Below are 23,119 nucleotides of genomic sequence, written 5' to 3'. Positions count from 1 at the left end.
CGGGACGCGTCATAATTCGGTTTGCGGCTCAAAGGGCTTCCCGGTGTGTCTACTCCTTAAATACACAGTATGGATGCAGTGTGTGAAACGATGATCACGACAGCTGCCTGGTTATTGGTGTGTTCTGCGCCCTGAGAGGAACGTCACTTTCTCGACGGGGAGCGAGCGGAGGCGCGCGCACACGCACACACACACATACACACACACACACACACACACAGGGAGCGAGCACACGCCTTCACTCCAGCACAACTTGCTGGAGAGCTCAGTGCTCCGCGGCGCGTCTCCGTATCCGCTCCTCTGCGCGGTCGCACTGGTACCGCGTTTTTACCGCGCTCTCCGTGTCTGCCGCGCCTGCCGCGCCGCGGGGGGGAGAGACGGCGCGCGCTTTCAGCAGGGAGCTGTCCGGTCGACGGCGCCGACGCAGCGCTCAGCTCGGCTCAGCTCGGCTCAGCTCCCCTCCACCGTCCGCGCACCCGTCATTCTAGCCCGACCTCGGGGAACACACCTTCTTCTTTCGGGTTCACACACGTCGCGGCTCGTGCTGTGGCGAGGGGACATCAGGAGCGGAGGAGGATCATCACAGCTTCGCGGCGACCGCAGCCCTGACATGCTGTGGAGACGCCTGTGAGTCGGATAAGGAGCCTCAAGTGGAGCACCGCAGTCCGAACTCCTCCAGGTAGCGGCCCGACGAGCGCTTTGTTTCTCTCCCTCTTCTCCCTCTCTCTCTTCTTTCTTTCTTTGCGTTGGCGGAGTGTAGCCTCGCTCTCCTTCCTTCCACATCCCTCCCGTGAGCTTCACCTTTTTGAGCTTTTTTTTTTATTTTTCCGCTCGTATCGCACAGCTGCAAAAATGTTTGTCTTTCAATACCTCTTTGCCGAGTGAGTGATTGCGGGGGAAATTGACGGACACTGAGTGAACAGTCAATGATGTCGCGCGGAGATTAATAAACGGTCCCATCATCGTGAGCGGCTTTTCCAGAAAAAGAAAGAAAAAAAGAAAAAAAAAACGGACTGGTTGGACAAACAGGATAAGGGGGACGGGGGTGGGTGTGTGTGCGTGTGTGTGTGCGTGTGGATGGGAGTGCCACGCATCATTTAGGTCACCACATGATCATGTGGGTAAATATAGTTGTGGACGACTTTTTTTTTTTAATTTCGTTTGTTTTTCAGTCTCCAGTCCCTTTTTAAATAATAAATCAGGCCTGCTCATTTTAATCTCATTTCGACACTTCCCGTATCCCCAGGGTGCTTCTCCTACTTATTATTTATTATTTGGATGACATCAGGTCTTGTGCACCCACACGTTATTGCATTCAGTTCAGCCTCAGACAAGCACAAAATATTTCACACCGCATTGCTCTGCAAAAAGCACCAAACCTTTATTTAAGTGAGTCTTGTTCTGTTTTGGGTCTCAAGGTTCCTGGTTCGAATTCCTCAGCTGCTGTATTACCCTTGATCATGGTACTAACCCTGGATTGGTACTGTAAGAATACCCTGCTGTATAGACAACTTCAGTATATAATATATTGGTTGGTGTACTAAACTATCCTTGTCTTGGACAAAGGCAGCAGCTAAATAAAAGCAAAGTATGATTTTTTCTGCATATTTATGGTGCTTGGTGGTATGGTGCTGTAATGTAACGTAAGTGTTAATATGTATCTCAAAAAAAAAAATTACTAGGTGATTTAGAACTGTGAATATTCAGATAAAGTTTTATGCAGCTACTCGTGTGATGAACGTTGGTTCATATGGTGGAAAGAAACAAACTAAAATTGTAGTTTAGAATCACACGTCTGCATCTATGTCTCTTCCTGCTAATGTAATGAACACATTGTATTTTCTATGAGATGTACGTCGCTTTGGAGAAAAGCGTCTGCTAAATGAGTAAATGTAAATGTAAATGCTTGACGTGAGGAATCCATGCAGTTAAAACAACATTTAACTGATAGTTTCACATGCTGTCACAGAAAATCATGTGCTTTGTTTTTGTAATTGTGTCATGACTAATTCAGGGTGGCTCCGTCCTTAAGTGGGTGGCATTCAATGTATGAGTCCATTACGTTCAATTGCATTGTCAAGGCAAGACAAAGATATGAAATGTAGGGTAACTCAGACATGAGAATGGAACGTCCATTGTTTAATTATGGGTCCTACTGGCCACGATGCCCTTCAGAGCTTCCGCAGTAAATGGATAAAAGAGCAACTTGGATTTTCTGTTAATTTTTGAGACGTTAAGCGTGACCAAAGAGGCGGATGTGCGCTTTGTCTGTCTCTACACAGCTTTGTGTTTAGTGGTTTCGGATTCAGCCCAAGCTCTGCGTAGACTGCCTATTCTCCTTATGCTCAAATTTACACTCGCAATCCAAAGACATGCTGTTCACACTAATTGTGTGTGAGCGTCCTGCTGGGTAATATCTCCACACGTAATTTAGCCCAGCAAGAGTAGACTGCTAAGTTTATTTGGCCCTGGTGATACAATTGTGATGGACTTGCACACAGTCCAGGGGGCTACCCTACTATGTGCCCTTTGTGTCTCATGCCAGGGACTCAGTCATCACAGCAGTTACTTAAACTAGGAGGCTGGGCACATCGCTTGTGTTTGTTTTCAGCCTGCACCTTCCCCTCTCTCTCCTTCCTCTCTGCTGGATTCTCCCATGGGTTCTGTCTCGGAACACGACCGTCGGTGGTATTCCGTCAGCAGCCGTGCGCCCGTCACAGCACGTGGCCTTGCAATCACCCCCTCTCTGCTAGACCTTCAGCACACGACAGCAGTGGGTTGGTTCCCTTATCAATGATCTTTGCATATTCCAGCAGCCCAAAGCATGACCCAGATTTAAAGGACATTATTGCACACACCAAATGTTTCACCTTGACTCGTTTTTAAAAGTCTGTAGTTGCTTATGTTTGTACATTTCTTGCTTTTATTTTGGACGTAAAAATGCAGTTGTTTTTGTTGAGCAGATGATATGATGAATGATGAGAAACTGAGATGTAACACATTTGCAGCAGCTGACACATTTTATGAATAGTGACACACTAATTATGCTTAATTATTGCTTCCTCTGCAGCAAGGTACAGTGTATGGATATTTACAGTAATTAATTTAGTTACAGTTTTTGTAGTGCTTCATATATCATTCTTTCTACTTAAGATGTCACTTTTTCAAATGAAGCCAGTCTGCTTTAAAAGGTCAGAACAGCTAAAAGGTTGTTTTAGTGTTATATGATTTAGCACAAAACAAAACTTAGAAAAATAAGCCATTGCTGCCCTCAAGGCATGCAGCTTACTGAGTGGAGCCTTATGACACTTAGGTCGTAGTTACAACATTGCACATCAAGATATTACCACGGTAATGGACATTCATATTTTCCCACCATCTACCTTGAATGATATCTTTAATGTCAGTTTTTGTTGATACGCACAGTTGCCAAATTTTTTAAAAGTCTTTGCGATCACCCACCTATTACAACTCCTTTTAAATTTTTAATGCATCTGTTTAAAGGTTATTGCAAAGGTTTGAGCTATTTTCTCTATTTATTTATTACATTTTTAATGCAGGTGTATATTTTGCATCCATATGCATACGAGTCACTTGCTGTTGTTAAGCTTAAGGTGGTTTCTTAAAGTTCCTCTACAGAATTCATATTAATCTTTTTAATTATCTCAGAACTGCAAGTTTTGTGGCTGTCAGTAATCCAGAAAAAAATAATAAAACATCAACATGTTTATTTGACGCTCCTGTATGGACAGACATGTTTTAATGGACATTTATACGGTTTTGCTGTTTTTGCAAAATGCTACTTCAGTTCAAGGGATTTCATGAGTGATCTGACCAAAGAGAGAGTAATAATTTCAATTGTAGATACAATATGAAAATATTCAAAAATATTCAGCAGAAATGGAGACAATCACAGAACTGTGGCTCTATAGACATGTTTTTGACGTATCATCTTGAAAGCTATTATTTACTGATGCAATGGAGCTTCCTGAAATTATACATCCTGTATCTGTAGAAAAGCAAAAGTAATGTAGGTTCTCGCCTATAATTTCCCCGCCAAAACGACAGCATTCACCAAAAAAAAAAAAAAAAAAAATTTTGTATTCAAGGCCACTTGTGTGGAAAAGAAGCAGCTGCAATTCAATAGGGAAAAACATCTTTCATCTTGAGTTCCTCTTCAGAGTGAAAAGTCAAAGGAAAAAGGGTGTTGTGTATATGCATTTTAGACATGTTTTAGATGCATATTGGTTCAAGAGTACAAAATGCAATTTAGATTTTTCATCATTACATGTTAACTTGTGGCTTGTCACACACACTCGGTCTGTCTGTTTTTCTCTTCCACTTTGTCTCAGATTTATTAATATGAAATTCAACCCAAACAATAAATGGGCAAGACATTTCCTTGTGCAACGTACAGCCTACAGTGTGATATTACAACAAAGAAAATGCATACAAACATGTTCTACTTTGACCTGTCAATCAAGATCTTTTGGGTAAAGCCTCTGAAGGACGTGTGAGTAGTCCGGTGTTTCACTAGGCTCACAATCAGACTGCGACAGAATTCATTCCGATTCCATACTGAGTCCTTCCTGCACAGACAGCAGAGTCTGAATCCTATGTAATATATCTGCTGTGTTTTTACCGAATGGTAATTAAAGCTACAGAGTATACAGAGAAGCACAATTGTTCAAAAAATGGTAACCTGTTATGCTGAATTACAGTGCTTAATGAAGTATGTCATGTTATGCCTTTACTGTGAATTTAGAGAAACAGCATATTAAGACATGACCTAGTTATTGGTTATATTTATTTGAAATTAATGTAGTCAATATGTGATGTTTCTTACTGGTTTTAAAAAAAGTCAGTTGAATAATTGGATTAATTCAACAGAATGTTGAGCAACTTTGCTGTTTCTTCCTTTTTCTTTCTTGAAAAAAAAAACATTTATAGAAAAATCCAATTATTTCTACTTTCTTAGAAGGTATTTTCATAACAGAAAGTTGTTAGCTGCAGAGATATAACATTCCAGAAACAGAATGTAAAAAGTGATGAAATAGTTTTTTCACCTATATGCAACATAAAATCTGTGTTTATTGTTAGTTTCATTATGGCAGTATGTGCAAAAAGTTCATTTTCAGAGTTTTTAGGAACGCCTGGTGTTGAGTTAAAAGTGCTAGAAATGATGGAACAGGGTTTCGGAATTGTGTTTATTCGTTTATCTGACGTTACGTACTAAAGAATTTTCAAATCTAATTTTTTTTTTTTTTTTATGTTTTAGAAATTTCTAAATACCAGCTGATGCTATTGCACTGTTGTTGCCACCATTATTGCAAAAGTGGATTTGTCCTTTTTAAGGCAAACAGAAATCATTCTAAATGAGTTTTTTATGGGGGTGCGGTGGCGCAGTGGGTTGGACCGCAGTCCTGCTCTCCGGTGGGTCTGGGGTTCGAGTCCCGCTTGGGGTGCCTTGCGACGGACTGGCGTCCCGTCCTGGGTGTGTCCCCTGCCCCTCTGGCCTTACGCCCTGTGTTACCGGGTAGGCTCCGGTTCCCCCGTGACCCCGTATGGGATGAGCGGTTCTGAAAATGTGTGTGTGTGTGTGTGTGAGTTTTTTATACAACACTGTGAAACAGTTTATGGAAGATAACATTTTTTCATGGTTTAAACTCATCTTAATTCAATTCAGTAATTTCAGATCGTAAAGGTACCAAATATATCCCAGAGTATTGTCTTTATAGTCATAGCTTGAAAATTAATAAGAAGCATTATGTTATTACTTTTCGGCATCATGAAATCATACCAGTAAACACCATTTACAGTATTTCATCACTGTGTTTTTCACCAGCATTCGCCATCAATGCCCAACATCACTCTGTATGCTGTGATAAGAAAAAAATTATCATTTATTTGTCTTTTCTTTGTTATAATGTTTGGCAACAGCATCTCAGAATGAATTTGCACAACCTTAGAATTTAAAAACAATGTAAAATATGTAAAATGTTGAGTACGACTGGACTGTGTGACTGTTTTTCTTTTTTTTTTTACTTAAAAAACATTTATAGCCATGATTTATAAATAAATATATTTGATTTATTAGGTTATATTATATTAACTGATGTTTTATGCAGATTGAAAATTGAGCATGTTTGAAATGGTTTTAACTGGGAGATCATTTCTTTGCAGAAATAAGTTACTACCTCTTTGCACTGTCGAAAATGAATTTATATTTATATTGTCAATCACTGTGAGTGAGTGAAACGGCTTTCTCTACTGTGAATATACATCATATCATTCGGTACTGTGGGTGGGTTTCATAGGGACCTCTACAAAATCACTCTGAGCTGGAGAGCTTCACAGGGGAAAGATTAGTTACACCAAGAATAACAGTCATTTCCAGTTTATGATTACCTTCTGCATGTGGCTATTTCTGTTATAGCTTATAATTAAGTCAAGTCTGACAAGCTGTCACATTGTTTCCTTAGGGGAACCGCAATGCCATGAAGCAGCTTGGTAGGATGAGGTGTGTGTTACATTCTAAACACACACACACTGTCTGAAACCGCTTGTCCCGAGTAGGGTCGTGGCGAACCGGAGCCTAACCCGGCAACACAGGGTGCGAGGCTGTAGGGGGAGGGGACGCACCCATGAGGGGATGCCAGTCCGTCTCAAGGCACCCCAAGCAGGACTCAAACCCCAGACCCACCGGAGAGCGAGACCTTGCCCAGCCCGCTGCTCCACCATGCCCTCCTCTTACATTCTAAGGCATTTTCAATTATAAATTTTTTTATGTTTTAGAAATTTCTAAAGACCAGCTGATGCTATTGCACTGCTGTTGCCACCATTATTGTAGAGTGTATTTTCAATGAGCGGAGGCTGCAGTGGCACAGTGGGTTGGAGCGGGTCCTGCTCTCTGGGGGGTCTGGGTTTTGAGTCCCGCTTGGGGTGCCTTGTGACAGACTGACGTCCTGTCCTGGGTGTGTCCCCTCCTCCTAGGTTAGGCTCTGGCTCCCCATGACCCCCAAATGGGAGAAGCGGTTCAGATAATGTGTGTGTATTTTCAATGTGTGTGTGTGAATTGCTGAGCTCAGACCATGTAGAAAAGTATAATGCAGGCGCAGGGTCTTTAAAACCCTAAGGAGATGTAGATTCTGACTGCTTGGCCCAATGGTATGATACTGGATGAGAAGATAGAGACATTTTTCTCTGTCTTGTTGGACTCTGGACTAAAGTGTCACGTCCCTTCAGTATTCCATGTTAGTTATCACTTTAACTTATGTAGCCTTCCTGACGTCTCCAAAAATGCTGTTATGTGTATGTCTATTGTGACTTTAACCTATGCAATGCTTTTGAACGCAAATGAAAGACATTTTCTATGCAGCTAACTGTGTGCAAAGCCATTCATTTTAAATGAAGGATTTTAAAAAGTCTTCCTAGCGACAGTATAGGCAAAAAGCAGAAACACAGGGCAGTCGTCAGGAGGAAAGCTCCCGATCAGGAAATGAAGACACTTCAACTGATAGCTCTGCCAGATGCCCCGCGCACACCTGCAGCCAAGCCTTCGATGCCATGAAACACATCACAGTCAGCGAGTCTTCGGGGAGCCCCGTAGGAACTGGAAAGAGAGGAAACTGCATGGACGTCCATGCAGGAAACCACATAACAGGCCACACTTATACCAGCTACCGTGCTGGTGCATTTTCAGTTCTATTTCCCAAGAAGCCAAGTAGGCCTCTGTGGGAGCATAAAAGCTGTGGAGCAAGGCACTCAGATGCTCCATTAGAAAGGACCGGTGATTCACCGTGCCACCCGAGACCAACCACTGTCTTCTTTGGAGAGTAAAACTGTCAGTTACTGCTGCACATGGACTCCTTTCAGGACACAGAATGTTACACTCTTCAGACTCATACAGTCTCAGACACAAATAAGTTGCATCGTCATACTCGCTGTGGGGGGCAAGGTGGCGCAGTAGGTTGGACCGGGTCCTCCTCACTGGTGGGTCTGGGGTTCGAGTCTCGCTTGGGGTGCCTTGTGGTGGACTGGCGCCCCATCCTGGGTGTGTCCCTTCCCCCTCTGGCCTTACGCCCTGAGTTGCCGGGTAGGCTCCGGTTCCCCATGACCCCGTATGGGACAAGCAGTTCCGAAGATGTGTGTGTATTCACTGTGTTCAAAAGGTATGCAGAGAATAGTGAGCGAGAGGTGGCACAGTGGTGCAGCGGGTAGTGCTGGCGTGGATTCGAATCCAGCCCAGTCTTTGTGGAGTTTACATATTTTTTATGGGTGCTCCAGTTTCCTCCCAAAGTCCGGTCCAGTGTGTACCCTGACTGGTCCAGTACACTGGTCTTCTGGGATAGGCTCTCGATCATTTTGAGCCTGACTTGGACAGTAATTCCCACAGAATTACTATTTCCATAATGCTTCGTCACTCTACTTACCACTACCCATATACACAGTAAAAGTACACATTTTTATTATTAAAAATTAAGTGAAAAGCTGGTGAGCATAGACTATGCCATATAGAGTAGTTTATTAAAAAACCAGTCCACCGGACAACCTGGTCAGTTATAGTTATTAAGAAAGAAGTGACTGTTGCGCAGTGATTGCTGAACACTATGGAAAGAGAAGGAAAACAGGAGATAACACAATTGTGTGTGTGTGTGTGTGTGGCTGCAGGTACTTGTGAGTGTGCACCTGTGGCCATGCTTGTTTCACTGCATTTTCACTCATCCGCTGGATATTTTGTTTCACTGCAGTAACGCAGACAAGATTTCTGTTGATCATTTGTCTATTTGTTTTGCGCTTTTCAATAGAGTTTCACCCGTCGAGCTTGATCACTTTTTTTTTTCAATCCACAAGCTCAGCTTTGTAGCCTTTAACATTATCTGCAAAGCTTGATTTGAAAACCAACACACTTTTAGAGCTTAAAAAACTAAATTGTTATAGGTCTTTGTAGTTTGCGGTGCAACACCATATTTTCCTGACCTACACTGAGGTCAGCATCATCGCCCTGGCCCCACTATGACTTAGTAGAGTGTCCACTGCGGAGGTTTATAGGGTTAGCTTGAGATACATGAGTGCATTAGTGTACAGAAGACAGGTGGTCCCCGACTTTTGATTTTTTCGACTTTACGATGGTGAGCTGGCGATAGACATTTCGTACAAATCCTACTTCGAATTTTGAATTTTGATTTTTTCCTGGGCAAACGATATATACGGTGCGATACTCTCTTGCGATGCTTGCCAGCGGCGGCGATCCGCATCTCCCAGTCCGTCACGCAGAGGTGCATATTAGGTGTATTAAAAGCATTTTGGACTTATGATATTTTCGACTTACGATGGGTTTCGTGGAACGTAGCCCCACGTAAGTCGGGGACCGCCTGTACATGTCTCAAGTTCCGCTCTGTTCATGTCTCTTGATGAGTCAAACTGTCTAAAAGTGGGATCTGAGTCTGCTGTCCTCTCCCTTCTCAGATATGGGTGTGTTGATGTCAAAAAAGCAGCAGGTGGAGAAGGTGCAGAAGTGCAGCGCGGTGGTTTCTGCTTTCAAAGAGGGTCTGAAGGACCGCCCGCCTCAGGCTCGCTGCCCCGAGAACACAGGGGAGCCCGAGGACAAGTCGGTCGAGAGGCCTGCTGCACCCGCACCCTCGGGGAAGGAGGAAGACGAGGGCCAGGTACAGGAAGGAAGTAAACAAGCATCCACTTCCCAGCAGGCCTCTGCATCACTGAAGGAAGAAGACAACAGAATCAATCAGGAGGCGTGGTCAAGGCTGCGTGATGGAAAAGGGGTGGAGCCAGAAGACCTAGACAAAGCCAATCAGCTTACTCGTCCCGCGTTTGTGCGACCCAAGAGGGATGCCGGTGATGACCAACCCGTGGACATAGCGCTGGGGCAGAGGGAGCAGGTGCGTGAGCTGGAATAAATACAATTGACTTGGCAGAGTGGAGAAATGTGGCTTTAGCTTGCGGCAGCAGGTGGTGTGGTAGTTAAACCTGCTGCCTTCGTCTCGAAAGACCTGGGTTCATATCAAACCTCTGGCTGCATTTTGATTATTTCATTCATATCATATTTGATTATTTTTAATTATTCCTTATGACAGCTCTTTTTCTAATTTGCCGCATTAAAAACTGCCCAGCTCTATAAGTGAATAGAACACTACGAGTTAGGAGAAAAGCATGAGCTAAATAAATATACCGAAATATATTGTTATCAGCTACATACACTTGTGCATGTGTAGTGCATGTGCAAGTATCAGTACACGTAATAATATGTACGCGCATAGTATGTTATGATCTCTTTTTACACTTTTTTAGACTCTTTTCTGTCCAATCAAACATTTTTTTCTTTTTTACTTTTGTCATTTTTGCCTGTGCATGAATGCATTTTGGGCTTTATTCACTTATTGACCTATGAAAGGCAGCACTGAAAATCAGACAAGATACCCTACTTATGTTCTTTCCCAAGAGATTACCTTATTTGGGGCAACTTACAGAGCTGACAGTTAAGCTTTAGAGCAGCTATTTCTGCAGCTGTTCACAGGAGTGGTTTGGAGTAAAAGTGCCCTGCCAGAAAGTATCAGTATGGTGTGACTTGTATGAATGATATTGAAGGATTACCACCCTGGCTTACTCTCTACCAATCCATGCTTCTCAAAAAGCATCCACTCCATTGCTGGTTTTCAAAATCTGTTTCACATCATATTTACATTATTCCCTGATTTCCAGAATATCCATTAACTTGGAGTTCAACCTCACTTATTTTTAAAATTAGCTTTCAGTGCATTTCAATGTCTTCTTTCATATTGATACAAAATGTGAGAAAATCTTCATGTTTAGGATGTCAGGATTTCCATTATTTTTATTCTTAGGATATTCTGTATTTTTCTTTTATTCTTTTAGCACATGCTTTTTCCCCAAAGCAATGTATAAGGCTGCACACACTACACTAAATGCCGTACAACCATTCGGACATTTTTACAGAAGAGAAGTGTCACATACATCCTCAGTCACTTTGACATATACATCTTACAGGGAATTTCGCTTCCCCGGTTCACCCGAAACACATCGTTTTGGAGTATGGGAAAAAAGCCATGTGAGTTAAGGAGAACATGAATCTTCATATCAGACTGACCTAGACTTTAACCCATGTTTAAACCCACAGCTCAGGCTCTACCAAGGTACTAAATGTGGGAAACATAAAGTACGCTCACTCAGCCAGGCATTTGGGTTTCTTCTGCACTGTGTATTACCATTTTTTGTAGACCTCTGGTGCAGTAGCTCCAGCAAAACAAACACCACCGCATAGCTGAGATTCAGAAGTGGTGCGCAGCAGGTTTTTGTTTTTTTAACAGGATGAGTCATTTTCAAAATGGATTTGTTTTCATGACCCAGATGACAAACAGCGCAACTTTAGTTTAGTACTTGATATTTGACATCTGAGTTGTTCAAGATATGTTTCCTGCACTGCTTCAAAAGTGATATAAAGTCTACCTGAAGGCAATCAGAAACGTGCACACGCACGCATGCCCACATGCCTGCGCCAACACAAATAGGCGTGCATTATATTGTATATTCACATTCCTGTTGAGAGTTTTTAATTTTGCTGGAGAGTTAACAAAGTTACCAAATTTGGCTTGTCCATATTGAATTAATGAGCAAGGCAGATGTGCCGGTGCCAACCTCTCTCCAGCTTGCTGGAGTCAGCTTCATTTGCACATTTTAGTGTAAAGTCTGTTACGTTCAGTTAAAATAACGCTTACACAAGCCATTGTCGCTACAAATCCGTAACTACTGCCTTTTTGAAACACATCTAAACCAATTGTTCGCATTGGCTTCTATTAGATGGTGTGCACTGTTTGAATTATCATTGTTATTTTACATTAGATGTAGAGTAAGTTTGTGTAATATATCCTGGATATTAAAACTGCCATTTTTAAATTTATATGTGTAATATAACATTCATTATTGATATTATTAATATATTAATAACGTAATATGTACTGAGTTTGCCAATTCAGTGCCTTAAAAGAGCAAAGAATGCAGTGAATAACTTTATTGTTATGTAAGTTCTCATCATTTCACCTCATTTTACACATGGTATACCTTCAAGCTAATACTATACCTGCAGTAATCCACCTTAAAGCACTGTGCATTTAAAGCTGTGTTAATACTCGCAGAACACAGGTTCAAGGTCTGTCAGCGGTACCGCTTATTCCCAGGATTGTGCAGTGATGTGACCATTTGGGCCGTTTCTGGCCAGGGAAACCTTATTCTTGATTTCGTGTTGTTCTCTAACTTCAAGAGGAACACGAAAGAGCAGTTATACTGCACATATTAGAATGCTATATCCTGTGTAAATTATGGCATTATTATCTTTGGGTGAGAGGAGGGATCTTTTCTAAGTAGTGAATTCAAAGTAGTGAATTTCCAACTCTTGCAGTATGTTTGCAGGGTAGAGCTGGTGGAGTGTCTGTAATTAAAACAACATATTCCCTCTACAAGGGGGATGCAGCCAACCCTAACCCTAAATTTTCAATTCACAGAAGTTGTAATGCTTGCATGTTATTAAAGATTGATATAAATGGGAGAAAAGGTACTACGAAAGTTACTTTTTCTCATTGCATAATTCACAGCTTCAGTTCTTGGCTGGGGATGTAAAGTCTTTCCATCAGTGAGTGGTGTTGGGTTGAGTTGTCTTTTTAGAGGCTTTCCTGTGCTATGTCTGCACTTATACCAAGTGTGAAAGGTTGTAATTTATACAGACATTATAATAAATTTACTCACTCTTGGTAGCCACTTCTCCTGGTCAGGGTTGCAGCAGTGCAGAGCCTGTCCTGGAAAAAAAAAATGTTATTTTTAAAACAAATTTCAAGTGGAAGACTTCATTCACAAGTTTGTGGTGTGTGAGATTTTGACAGCTTCACCTGGAGCCTAATGTGACCGTGTTCTGGTCCTTTTTGCAGCCAGTGAACGATGAGATGTGTGAGATTTGTGAGGTGTGGACAGCCGATGACCTTTTTCCTTGCCGGAGTTGCTCTCGGGTCTTCCATGATGGCTGTCTCAGAGAGATGGGCTACCTTGGAACAAGTGCCCTGAAGGAGATGCGGGAGGCAGCTCACACTGCCACCGGCTGGAGCTGCTACTACTGCGTGAGTTGTTCTGGTGTCTACCAAGAGGGCGCCTCTGGGTTAGATCCCCAGCATTCATCCCAGGATTTGTGGTGACAATGAACTTTCTCCTGGTTTCCAAAGGTGAAATTAGTTTTAAATTCAAAGGTGTCACTCAAGGTTTTCTAAAATTGAAACTAAATACTTGGTTTTTCCTGTTTCAAGAAACCATGCTTTGAACCATGGTCCTGGTGGGTTGACATGACCTCTGCTTTTTTCCATCTGTTTCGTTCAGTCATTTAACAGCTTTTTACTGACACAACATTACCATCTGCTTCCGAGATGAAAACAAAATATGACTGATGAAACAAAAACAATTACTGCAATATTTAATGACATAATTTCTGCAGATTGATCTACGGAAGGACTCAAAATAATCAGAGCATATTAGACTGAGTAAAACGACTACGGGCAGATGTTTGATTCCTATATCCTGGTGTTAATACGCCATCCGTCTGACACACTCTGTGAACGACAATTTGTATGTAATGTGGATTTGAAATGCTTTAGATGTTTTCAAAATGGAATGTGGCTGAGCATGAGAGGAAGAAGGTAGGCAATTAATTATTCTCTGCGTTTTTTTTTTTTTATTAAGTGTAGAATGTGCTTTCTGATAAGTTGAGCTGATACAACATTGCACCCTTGCACTACTGTCTTCAGAAACACAGTACCGTCATATCCCGAGGCACACCCATTCAGGTTACGAGATGAATGACTTTCCAAGGATTTTCAACTATTATAGTCAATTTCTATTTACAACAACTGAACTGAGAACAATGTCAGTTTGTTTAGTGAGTCTGAATTATTTTAATTGATCTCATTTGCCTTTTCTGCTCCATTTTTTGCATTAAAGGTTGAATTAATACTTAAACAATAAGTTTAATATGAAACAGCTGAACAAGTGCAGGCAGATAACCATACTGTATTAAAGAGCAATTAATGAAGGGAAACTGCCTTGTTATGTTATGTTCTGATAACTAACGTCAATTGTTGAAGTGGCTGTGTCAATTTTAATGAGACTTGTTATGTTGTAGCATAAACTGTTGCCAATTTGGGGACTCAGGATTGCATAAAAATGGTATCATTGAGACTAATGGTAATTAAGTCTTCAGTTTATGAGAGGTCACTTTTTGAACAGTTTTTTCCATGTAATGAGTTACTTTTGTAAGTTCAGGGAAGACTGAAACTAGTGTGCACAATTCTCCGATTTTAAAAACGCAAAATTCGATCCAGTGACAAGAAATATTGATCTACCTGGTAACACGTGTAATTTTTTTTTTTTATACAGAGATTCAGACAACAAGATACATTGAGTAATTACAGAGCCATGAGTACAGTGTATATTTCTTTTCACAGCCTTCTTATGAAGAAAATCATAGCTACATCTTTAATACTTAACAGATTTTTAATAAGAGGCCTACAGTAACACATTTTATGTGGTGTGTTCATTTAACAGCCATCTTTTCAAGACAGTATTTAAAGGTTGACTGTGGTTTAGTTTTCACAGTAAAATCCATTATCTAGTTGGGGGATGTAACCTACACGCACAAGAGCACCACCAAAATATTTTTGCACAAGAGCTGTATGCAGTACATCATAGAAAGATGCCTGTCATACGCTCTGTGTTTGGCGAAGGTTACACGGTCATTGGATGCAGGTCTCTTCTTGTTCACTCTCCCTCACTCTAACATTTTGTAATAAAAGGAGAATCTCTGCCAGTTGAGAATGAGACATTCTCCTTCATTCATTCATTATTTCATATTTCAGATAGAGAGCCTGTAATGCCATTTCTGACCTTTGTATGAATTTAATAACACTAATTGATCAGAAAAATCACTGCATCAGTTCCTTACGGCTAACCCTCCATGCCAGTGCACTGTAATACTTCATAACACATCTTCTCAGTATGACCCTTATACTGTATGCTTTTTAAATGGGCATTTTTTGCTAAGCTTCATCATAGTTGCACCTTTTTGCAGCATTTATGAAAGATGCTAGAAAGGGACTGTGATGAAGACAGAGTAATTGTCAGTGGACAGCATGAGTGTAACAAACAAGCAAGGACAACAGGTATAACAAACAACAGTGTAACAAACAAACATTCTGCCCTTGGCCAGGAAACTGCTGCATATTGGAATGGTCTCACTGGCAAATCAGACCATTTGTTTTAAAGCGAGAGCTTTCTGTTGTTAAAGCTATACATTTATACAGTATGAGAGCACAGAATTGTGGCTAAATATAGCATAGCATAGCAAAGCAAGGGAGGATATGCTCGATGAATAATTTACCACACACATTTTGCCAATTAAAAATGCATTAGCTGAAACCTGCAGAGTGACAAGTCATATTTCAGTATAGTTCCATATAGACACAGTTAGACGAATAGGAAACATTCATTTAAAAAGTTGAAATTTCTTACAAAGGGTCCTATTTCAAAATATTTGCCAAATAAACTCGCATTTTCAGAAAAACGTAATTTAGTCAGTGAAGACAGTAAAGACTGCAGTTAATGTTCTTTAATTAAACCAGAAGCAGTGAAACAGGGAATGCATATTCTACTTTAAGATGCCAAGGTGGATAGAGCTCAGAGGTGGCTTTGTTAAAAAAGATTCTTGTCTTTGGAGGCATTGTGCTTCATTCTCTTTCTTTAAAATTCTTCTATGATTGGCTTTATTCCAATCCCTATCTGTGCTGTTTCACGTAACCACTGGTTCCATGGAGTCTGTGCTTTTCAGTTCTACAAGGTGTGATAATATCTATCTCTTAATGTACTTTGTTGAATGGGTAAATATATTAGAAAGTTTCATTTGTCTTCCTCGGTAATTGTCATTTAACAGTTTTATGTAGGGATTTGTTAATCAGTGAGCGTCAAGACTAATAGTAAATCCTCACATAAGACACAATTTTTAAAGCAGTACATGGACTAAAATATGTCATAATAGGACAGACTTCTGTTGCATGAAATAATGTAATGTGGATAATAACATAGCCAAGGAAAAAGTTAGCATTCAGTGATTGACTAGGAGTTGTTGTACCCCTTTCATGCAACCACCGAATTTTGGTTTTTCATGAGTAAACTTGAAAAAAATTATTAAATATTGAGAGTTCAGCTTAGTACAGGTTTGGATGTAGACAAGACATTCACAAATTTATATGATCAAACATAGAAGCAATATTGATAGTTATCAATATGTAACCCTGCAGGACAATGTGAACCTCCTTCTCACGGATGAGGAGATGCATAGCCTCACAGAAACCTTCAAAGAATGCAAGATCATTCCAGGTCAGTACATCTCTCAAGCTATAATGTATATATACAAAAAAAAAGAAGCAGACGGTATTTTACTATTTTCTTAATCTTAGCTACTGTATAAAATGCAGTTTGGGACAGTCTTGTTCCAGGTGAAAAGAGTTTATTGACCTGACAACTTAAAGACTTCACATAGAGTTCATTGGAAGTCTCTTTGGAGAAAAGCATCTGCTAAATAAATAAATAAATGTAAATGTAAATGGGTGCGGTGGTGCAGTGGGTTGGACCGGGTCCTGCTTTCTGGTGGGTCTGGGGTTCGAGTCCTGCTTGGGGTGCCTTGCGGCAGACTGGCGTCCCGTCCTGGGTATGTCCCCTCCCCTTCTGGCCATACGCCCTGTGTTACCGGGTAGGCTCCGGTTCCCCGCGACCCTGTATGGGACAAGTGGTTCCAAAAATGTGTGTGTAAATGTCTATCTGTCTGTCTCTTTACTGGATGTAAAAAAACTGCAACAGCAGAGATGATAGTGTTGATTATCTCATAAATGCAGAATCCTGCCTGGGATCAGATGAGTTCCTGCAGTACAAGAACTTTTTGTCCAAGCAGCTCTTTGAGAAGGACCTCATGGATGAAAAAGAGGAGGAGATGCTGGCTCAGTTCTCAGCCCTTGACCCAGAAAAGAGGGGCCAGATTGAGTGGACTGACTTCCTGTACCATGAGTCTCTGGAAGTGCTCAAAAAGTTCCGCTCCCAGGTATTGAGGAGCATGACATTGCTTTGCATAGATCCTTAACACCACCATTTTCTTGTTGTGTAATGGAAATGGAAACAGATTTAACCGCATTCATACCATGGCTTGTTATATTTTTGAACTGAGAGCACAGGTAGAATTCATTAAATAATCTATATCCTTTGGCAAAGCACTCTAAAGCAAATTAACAGTTCTAATTTCTGAGGTTGAAATAAAACCCTTTCAGCAGCTCTTTTTAGAATGTCTTCTTACTTAAACTAAAGTAGCATGGTCTTTAATATTCTATTCACAGAACTCTCTGGTGCGACTCCTGACTGCTAAAGAGCGGGACAGAGCACGATCTGTGTTCTTGAGTTTGGACCAGGACAAGGATGGCCTTGTTCTCAGTGGGGAGACCCGGAAAGCCCAGCAGTCCTGGTTCCAGAAAAACACCAAGGAGACGCAGTCCTGCAATGTCAGGTGAAGGCTCCCATATCCCTCCCATTATATTGCGTAACCCAAAAAACCTTGTTATCTCAGCCCACTCATTATTCATGCTGCAGCCAGAAATGGTAAATCAGTAAATAATAGAGCTGTTTTTTATGTGACTGAATTAATGAATTGCTGCATCTTTGGATCTATGCATAATTGAGGAGAACAGAGAACAGTCAATAAGTTTGTGGTTGGGCTGCTGAAAGGGTGTTTTGGAACCTGACTGAGGGAATAAATTACCCATTCATCTCTGAGCTGCCTCTACACTCTAAAACGTCGAATTAAGTGGAGAGTACAATGGGAGAAATGATCACTAATTTGAAAAGATGAGAAAATTCACTGAGGTAGGTGCCAAGGGAAGATGCGAGAGTATAATTGTAAGAATGTATATATGATGCAGTAAGTATTAATAATAAGCTACACATTGTCAGTCTCAAAACTATCTTTATAGAGAAGTAATGGCCAGGACCTGGTTCATTGTAACACGGGTTGTTGCTTCCGTTGCTCTTTTGTGGTCTGAAGTAAAGATAAGGTCCTATAAACCTTGTCTGTGGATCCATATTTATGTGTATCAGGTCTCTCCAGGGAAATGATCTTAGAATTTCTTAACGAGCTTAGAATAAACAAAGTTAAAATGATTATAACTATAAATATATTAATTTGAGGGGGTGCGGTGGCGCAGTGGGTTGGCCCGTGTCCTGCTCTCCGGTGGGTCTGGGGTTCGAGTCCCGCTTGGGGTGCCTTGTGACAGACTGGCGTCCCGTCCTGGGTGTGTCCCCTCCCCCTCCGGCCTTACGCCCTGTGTTGCCAGGTAGGCTCCGGTTCCCCGCGACCCTGTATGAGACAAGCGGTTCAGAAAATGTGTGTGTGTATATTAATTTTGCTAAAACCTATAAACAAGAATGTTTATTCCTTTAGCATTAATATTTGCTGTTTGTTTTCTGAATTAATGACAAAATTTTGAAATACTATGGGTTTGTTAAAATGATTTCTTAAATAATTTCAAGAAAGGCATTACTGCTATATATGACACATCTAGCCAATGTGCATTTTTTAAGTTTTTTAAATTTGTTAGCAGGAAACAAAGATATTGCATTTATGGAAGGACACATTGTGACACTGTAGGATATAAGAAATGTTCATTTACAAAAAAACCAAATAATATACATTAACCACTTCCTTTGTAATACTATATTAGGTTTACTTAAGAATCACATGTCTGCAGCCATGTCTCTTTCTCCTGATGTAATGCACAAATTTGTATTTATGCTGAGATGTACGTCGCTTTGGAGAAAAGAAATAAATGAAATTATGATAATAATAATAATAATAATAATAATAATAATAGGAAGAAGAAGAAGAAGAAGAAGAAGAAGAAGAAGAAGAAGAAAAATAAATGTAATACTGATGAAAAGATGGAAATAATTGGTAAAGCTCAGAAAAAACTAACTTGCGTAGATTAAATTATTTTGAGAAGAGTAAGAAGTAAATTTTGAACTAAAATATAGCACAATCTACATGTACTGCTGAGCAGCAGTTTAAATGAAGTGGTGTAAGAATGTCAACACTCATTTTAAATAGTCACTAAGACTGATTCTGCACTAGTCAGAAAGAAAGAAAGCTCATGTGAGTGGACAGTCTTTACATATATTCCATATTTTTTTATTAGTCTTCTTGATGGCCATGTTTTATTTCTGCAATTTTGTGTTTTAAAAAGATAAACTCCTGGTGTTGTTAGCAATATCATGACATAAATAAGCTGAAGTGTTGACAGAAATGTACTGATCTTGCTGTGCAGTATATCACATCTAGATTTTTCTACAAATTTTCCTAGTTATTTCGATCATTCTTTTTTAAAATAAAAGCAATAAGTTATATAATTGATATGGCTTTCCCTCTATGTGGCAATGGGAAAATCATGAAATAAGAACTGGATCTGTAAGGTTATACAACCATCGTCATGTAGTGTTGTGCATTAACCATCATGACATCAAGCTGGCATCAAGTGACTCCTAGTACATGCACAAAAACTCAAAGAGGTCTTCAAGGACTCCAGTTTCCTCCAGCAATCCAGTGAGGGAAAACTTTTGTGCAAGCACATTTCACTTTGAAAAAGGAAAAGGGCAAAATCTGTACATGTATTTCATCTCACTAAATAGTCTTGGTTCAATTGGACAAATGTCAACATTGACCAGACAGCTCCCATTGAGATCAGATGTTGCTCGTACAGGAAAAAAAACTGTCCGCGCAGCCTTGCAGCTTCCCCTTTTCTACTTACCTGTACCACACGTGTGGTGTGTACTGTTTTCTCACAGACTCATGGGATTGTGTTCCCCTGTATCAAATCTAAGGTAAGCATGAAGCGGCATAGGTGAAATTGCATGGGTACATAATGTTTTCTTGATATGTTCTGGGTTTGAATGTGCCTTGCTTTGCAGCATGACTTCGAGATATTTAAAATTTTACATTGCAAATGAAAAATTTATATTTTGGCTAAAAAGAATGGGTTCACGTTCAATATAATAAAAACTTAAGAAAATAAATGCAGGTTAAAAAAATACATTTGGCAGAAAAGTGATTAGTCTGTTTTAACTTGTTTTCCCTTTTAAATTTCTCAGAGCATTTACAGTGGGTTAAATGGGGTTGCATAGTTGTATTTTTTGAAAACACGATAAAAGAGATTTACCCTGGCAGAAGTGCTTCAGAAATAGCAGCATGGGCAGCAGCAGGAAGCTGAATACTGAAGATAGCTCTGGCTCAGATGCATGAATCCCGGATCGCACCTCTAAATGCTGGCTTGAGCAGAAAGCTTTTCTGTCCTCCCTAGAGAACAGGTATATAATGGAAGACAATGAGTGTTTTTTTATTTATTTATTTTTTTTCTGACTCGGCTAGCATTAACATGCCTTGAGGCACTGCAATATTTGCTTGAGCGTTCTTGCAGTGGCCTTCACTGTGCAACCTACCTACATGGGTGTGTTTGATGAACGCCCTCAACTCCTTCACTTTCTCTTAAAACCCTTTGAAAAACCCTTCAAACCCTTCAGTGTCCTTGTCAGTATAACAATCAACTATGCAGTCATTTTCTTCGCCTTAGAATTAGTATGACTGTTAGTGTGTGGGTAATAGCAATGTAATGGTAATCTGTTTTTATCATTTTGTCCTTACAGACAGCAGGTAGCAGGTAGAGTGGTTAGGGCTGCCCCTGGTGTGAGTCCTTATACTGCTGTAGTACCCTTGATCAAAGTATCTACCGTGAATCTATAAAGCAAAACCTTGCCATGTGAATGACCAGATAATGTAAAACAGCCTACACAATATTTTATCAGCTAAACATTAGACAAAAACCTCAGCTAAACAATGGTTAATAATATGATTATTTAGTATTTTATTATAGAGTGAAAAGTACCTAATGGAACTGAAGTATTCAAACACGCATCCGTCGGATTCTGTAACCATACAAAACATCCACAGAACCAGCCTACCATGGTCAAATATATTATTTAGTGTAAAGTTACATAAAGATTTATTTTCCTGCTGTGCTAAGGCATTTAAGGGTGTGCATGACTCATTTTCTATAAGCGTAAAGGAAGTTACGCAGTGCATTGTTTGGGGGGTATTGAATGACTATGAAACTGAAGGTTAGATCAGGTACTGTCAACCAGACATTGAAAAGCATAGTAAATACTAAATCATCTCACTGCTGGCAAAAAAATATGTCCAACAGGCCTAAATATTCCTCTCCTTTCAGCATCAGTCATGTTGGGCCCATATCAGAGAACAGCCCTGCGAGTTCTGCAAGTGAAAAGAGTCGGGAGAAGACCTCGATCACCAGTGGGAAAGACGACAACAGGTTACTCTTTTCAGATTTAGCTTCTCTGATTTCATAGGAGAGGCTTAAGGTGTTTGCTATTTTTTTAAATTTATATTAAACAATTAAGTTTCAGCATGTAGCATGTGGCTTAAGGATTTCCCTGTTCCAAGACCATTCCTGTTTTTTTTATATTTAGCCACACTCAGTTTGTTTTTGCATGCAGAAGAATAGCAGCGGGATGTGAAGAATAGAGTCTTCCTGACCGTGTTGTTTGCATCCACAGACAGCTGAGCTGGCCTGAGTTCCTAAAGGAGAGTGCCATCTTTATTCTGGCTGCCCGTCCAAACAGCCCCGCTGTGCACCTCCGCCCGCTATAGCCCTGGAGTCACTCAAGTCCTTGGAAAGAGGCAGAGAAATGAGGGAAAGAGAGCAAGAGGGAAGTGAAGGGGGCCTCGCGGTCTGAAAAAGAGCCATAGTAAAGCACTGCTCATTGAGGATATACAGGTACAGTTCAGGCACACGTATATACTTCCGTCTAAAACACACAGGGACCGACACGCACGCTGACGTTCATCCAAAGACGGCTCAATCGTAGGCCAGCTGCAGAGAGCACTGGCACCAAACAGGAGCAAAAGCCAGAAGCAAAATTAAATACACCTATACAGTATTTATTGTACTTATCCCCAGGTAATGGGCAGCACAGTTCATTTTTTTTTTTTTTCCAGAGCACTAACTCAAGAAATACAGCTATTTAAATGGACTTGCGAAAATAACGTGTTTAACATTTATCCTGTGAATGCGGTAACAGTTATTTACCTAAGAACTTGAACAGCAGGCTAGCACCCCTGTGCAGTGAAGCTTACTGCGAGGAAAGCCTCTGTAGGAATGGAAATGTCAGTTACACTTCTATTAGATACTCTAGAAATGGCACAACTGAATATAAGGTATATATTATGGATGTTGTTTGCCCTAATTTATTTTGCTTTTGTGCATCTGAAAGGAACTCATTTGTAAAACCAGTACTGCAATATTTTAAGTAATGCATTACTTATTCAATAAAATACTCCATGCATCAGCTCTACTTTCCTTGCTGTACTTCTTGCTTTATCTTCTTTTTTTTGTAGGTAGGTATGTAAATACTTACATATGTATGTATGTATGTATATATGGACACATGCATTGATTTATAAGAACTCCTACATATAGAGTTTATGAGAAGTTTATGGTATTCATGACACTGGCAGCATTTTTGGAATTTCCTACCAATACTACTACTAAAATAAATTTTTTAAAAACATTTTTTTTAATTTCATAAATGAGGGCATAGACATTTAATGAACATTTATGATAGTTGTGACTTATTGCAAAACAGGGTAAATGTAAGAAAATTGTTAATACCTTGGACTTCCTATCATAGGTACTACTTCAAAGCACTAATAGATTTCTTGTGCGTAAGATGAGAAACTTCTTATTATTCTTTATTTGGCTGACCCTTTGTCCAAGATAACTTACTAATGTAAGAAAATTTCTAATAGCACTGGACTCATTTAAATAACTTCATATTTCAGTGAAGAAAGTACTTTGGCCCGCAGTAAGGAATGAAGTTCAAACAGCTAATCTTAAGTTTACAAGTCCGTGCCTTTAACTGTTACTCTGTCTGTTGTTAATACTATTAA

The 23,119-nt window shown here is 40.3% G+C and overlaps 1 protein-coding gene across 2 annotated transcripts; it reads left to right on the top strand.

Moving 5' to 3' along the window:
* The first annotated feature begins 622 nt into the window (after positions 1–622).
* phf24 (PHD finger protein 24) lies at positions 623–22,519 on the top strand. 2 transcript variants are annotated; one of them, XM_018760024.2, is made up of 9 exons: positions 623–679; positions 9,469–9,899; positions 12,957–13,142; positions 16,365–16,443; positions 16,959–17,161; positions 17,451–17,617; positions 19,945–19,980; positions 21,381–21,482; positions 21,727–22,519. In XM_018760024.2, the coding sequence occupies exons 2-9, from the start codon at positions 9,471–9,473 to the stop codon at positions 21,818–21,820; spliced, it is 1,296 nt and encodes a 431-aa protein (XP_018615540.1). In that variant the 5' UTR covers positions 623–679; positions 9,469–9,470; the 3' UTR covers positions 21,821–22,519. The 2 variants fall into 2 exon arrangements, with proteins under 2 accessions (XP_018615540.1, XP_018615541.1); XM_018760025.2 differs by lacking the exon at positions 19,945–19,980.
* Positions 22,520–23,119: the final 600 nt, after the last annotated feature.

The sequence above is a fragment of the Scleropages formosus genome, chromosome 17, assembly GCF_900964775.1.
Source record: "Scleropages formosus chromosome 17, fSclFor1.1, whole genome shotgun sequence".
In the NCBI taxonomy this organism is placed as follows: Eukaryota; Metazoa; Chordata; class Actinopteri; order Osteoglossiformes; family Osteoglossidae; genus Scleropages; species Scleropages formosus.
The sequence above is the reverse complement of the archived record's forward strand: the minus strand, read 5'-3'. Positions and strand labels throughout refer to the sequence as shown.

Bases quoted from the DNA above. Each gene is read 5' to 3' on its own strand.
- phf24 (XM_018760024.2), top strand. From the start codon at position 9,471: ATGGGTGTGTTGATGTCAAAAAAGCAGCAGGTGGAGAAGGTGCAGAAG. The intron at 17,618-19,944 runs GTGAAGGCTCCC...GTTTTCTCACAG, and splicing joins ACGCAGTCCTGCAATGTCAG to ACTCATGGGATTGTGTTCCC. The intron at 19,981-21,380 runs GTAAGCATGAAG...CTCTCCTTTCAG, and splicing joins TCCCCTGTATCAAATCTAAG to CATCAGTCATGTTGGGCCCA.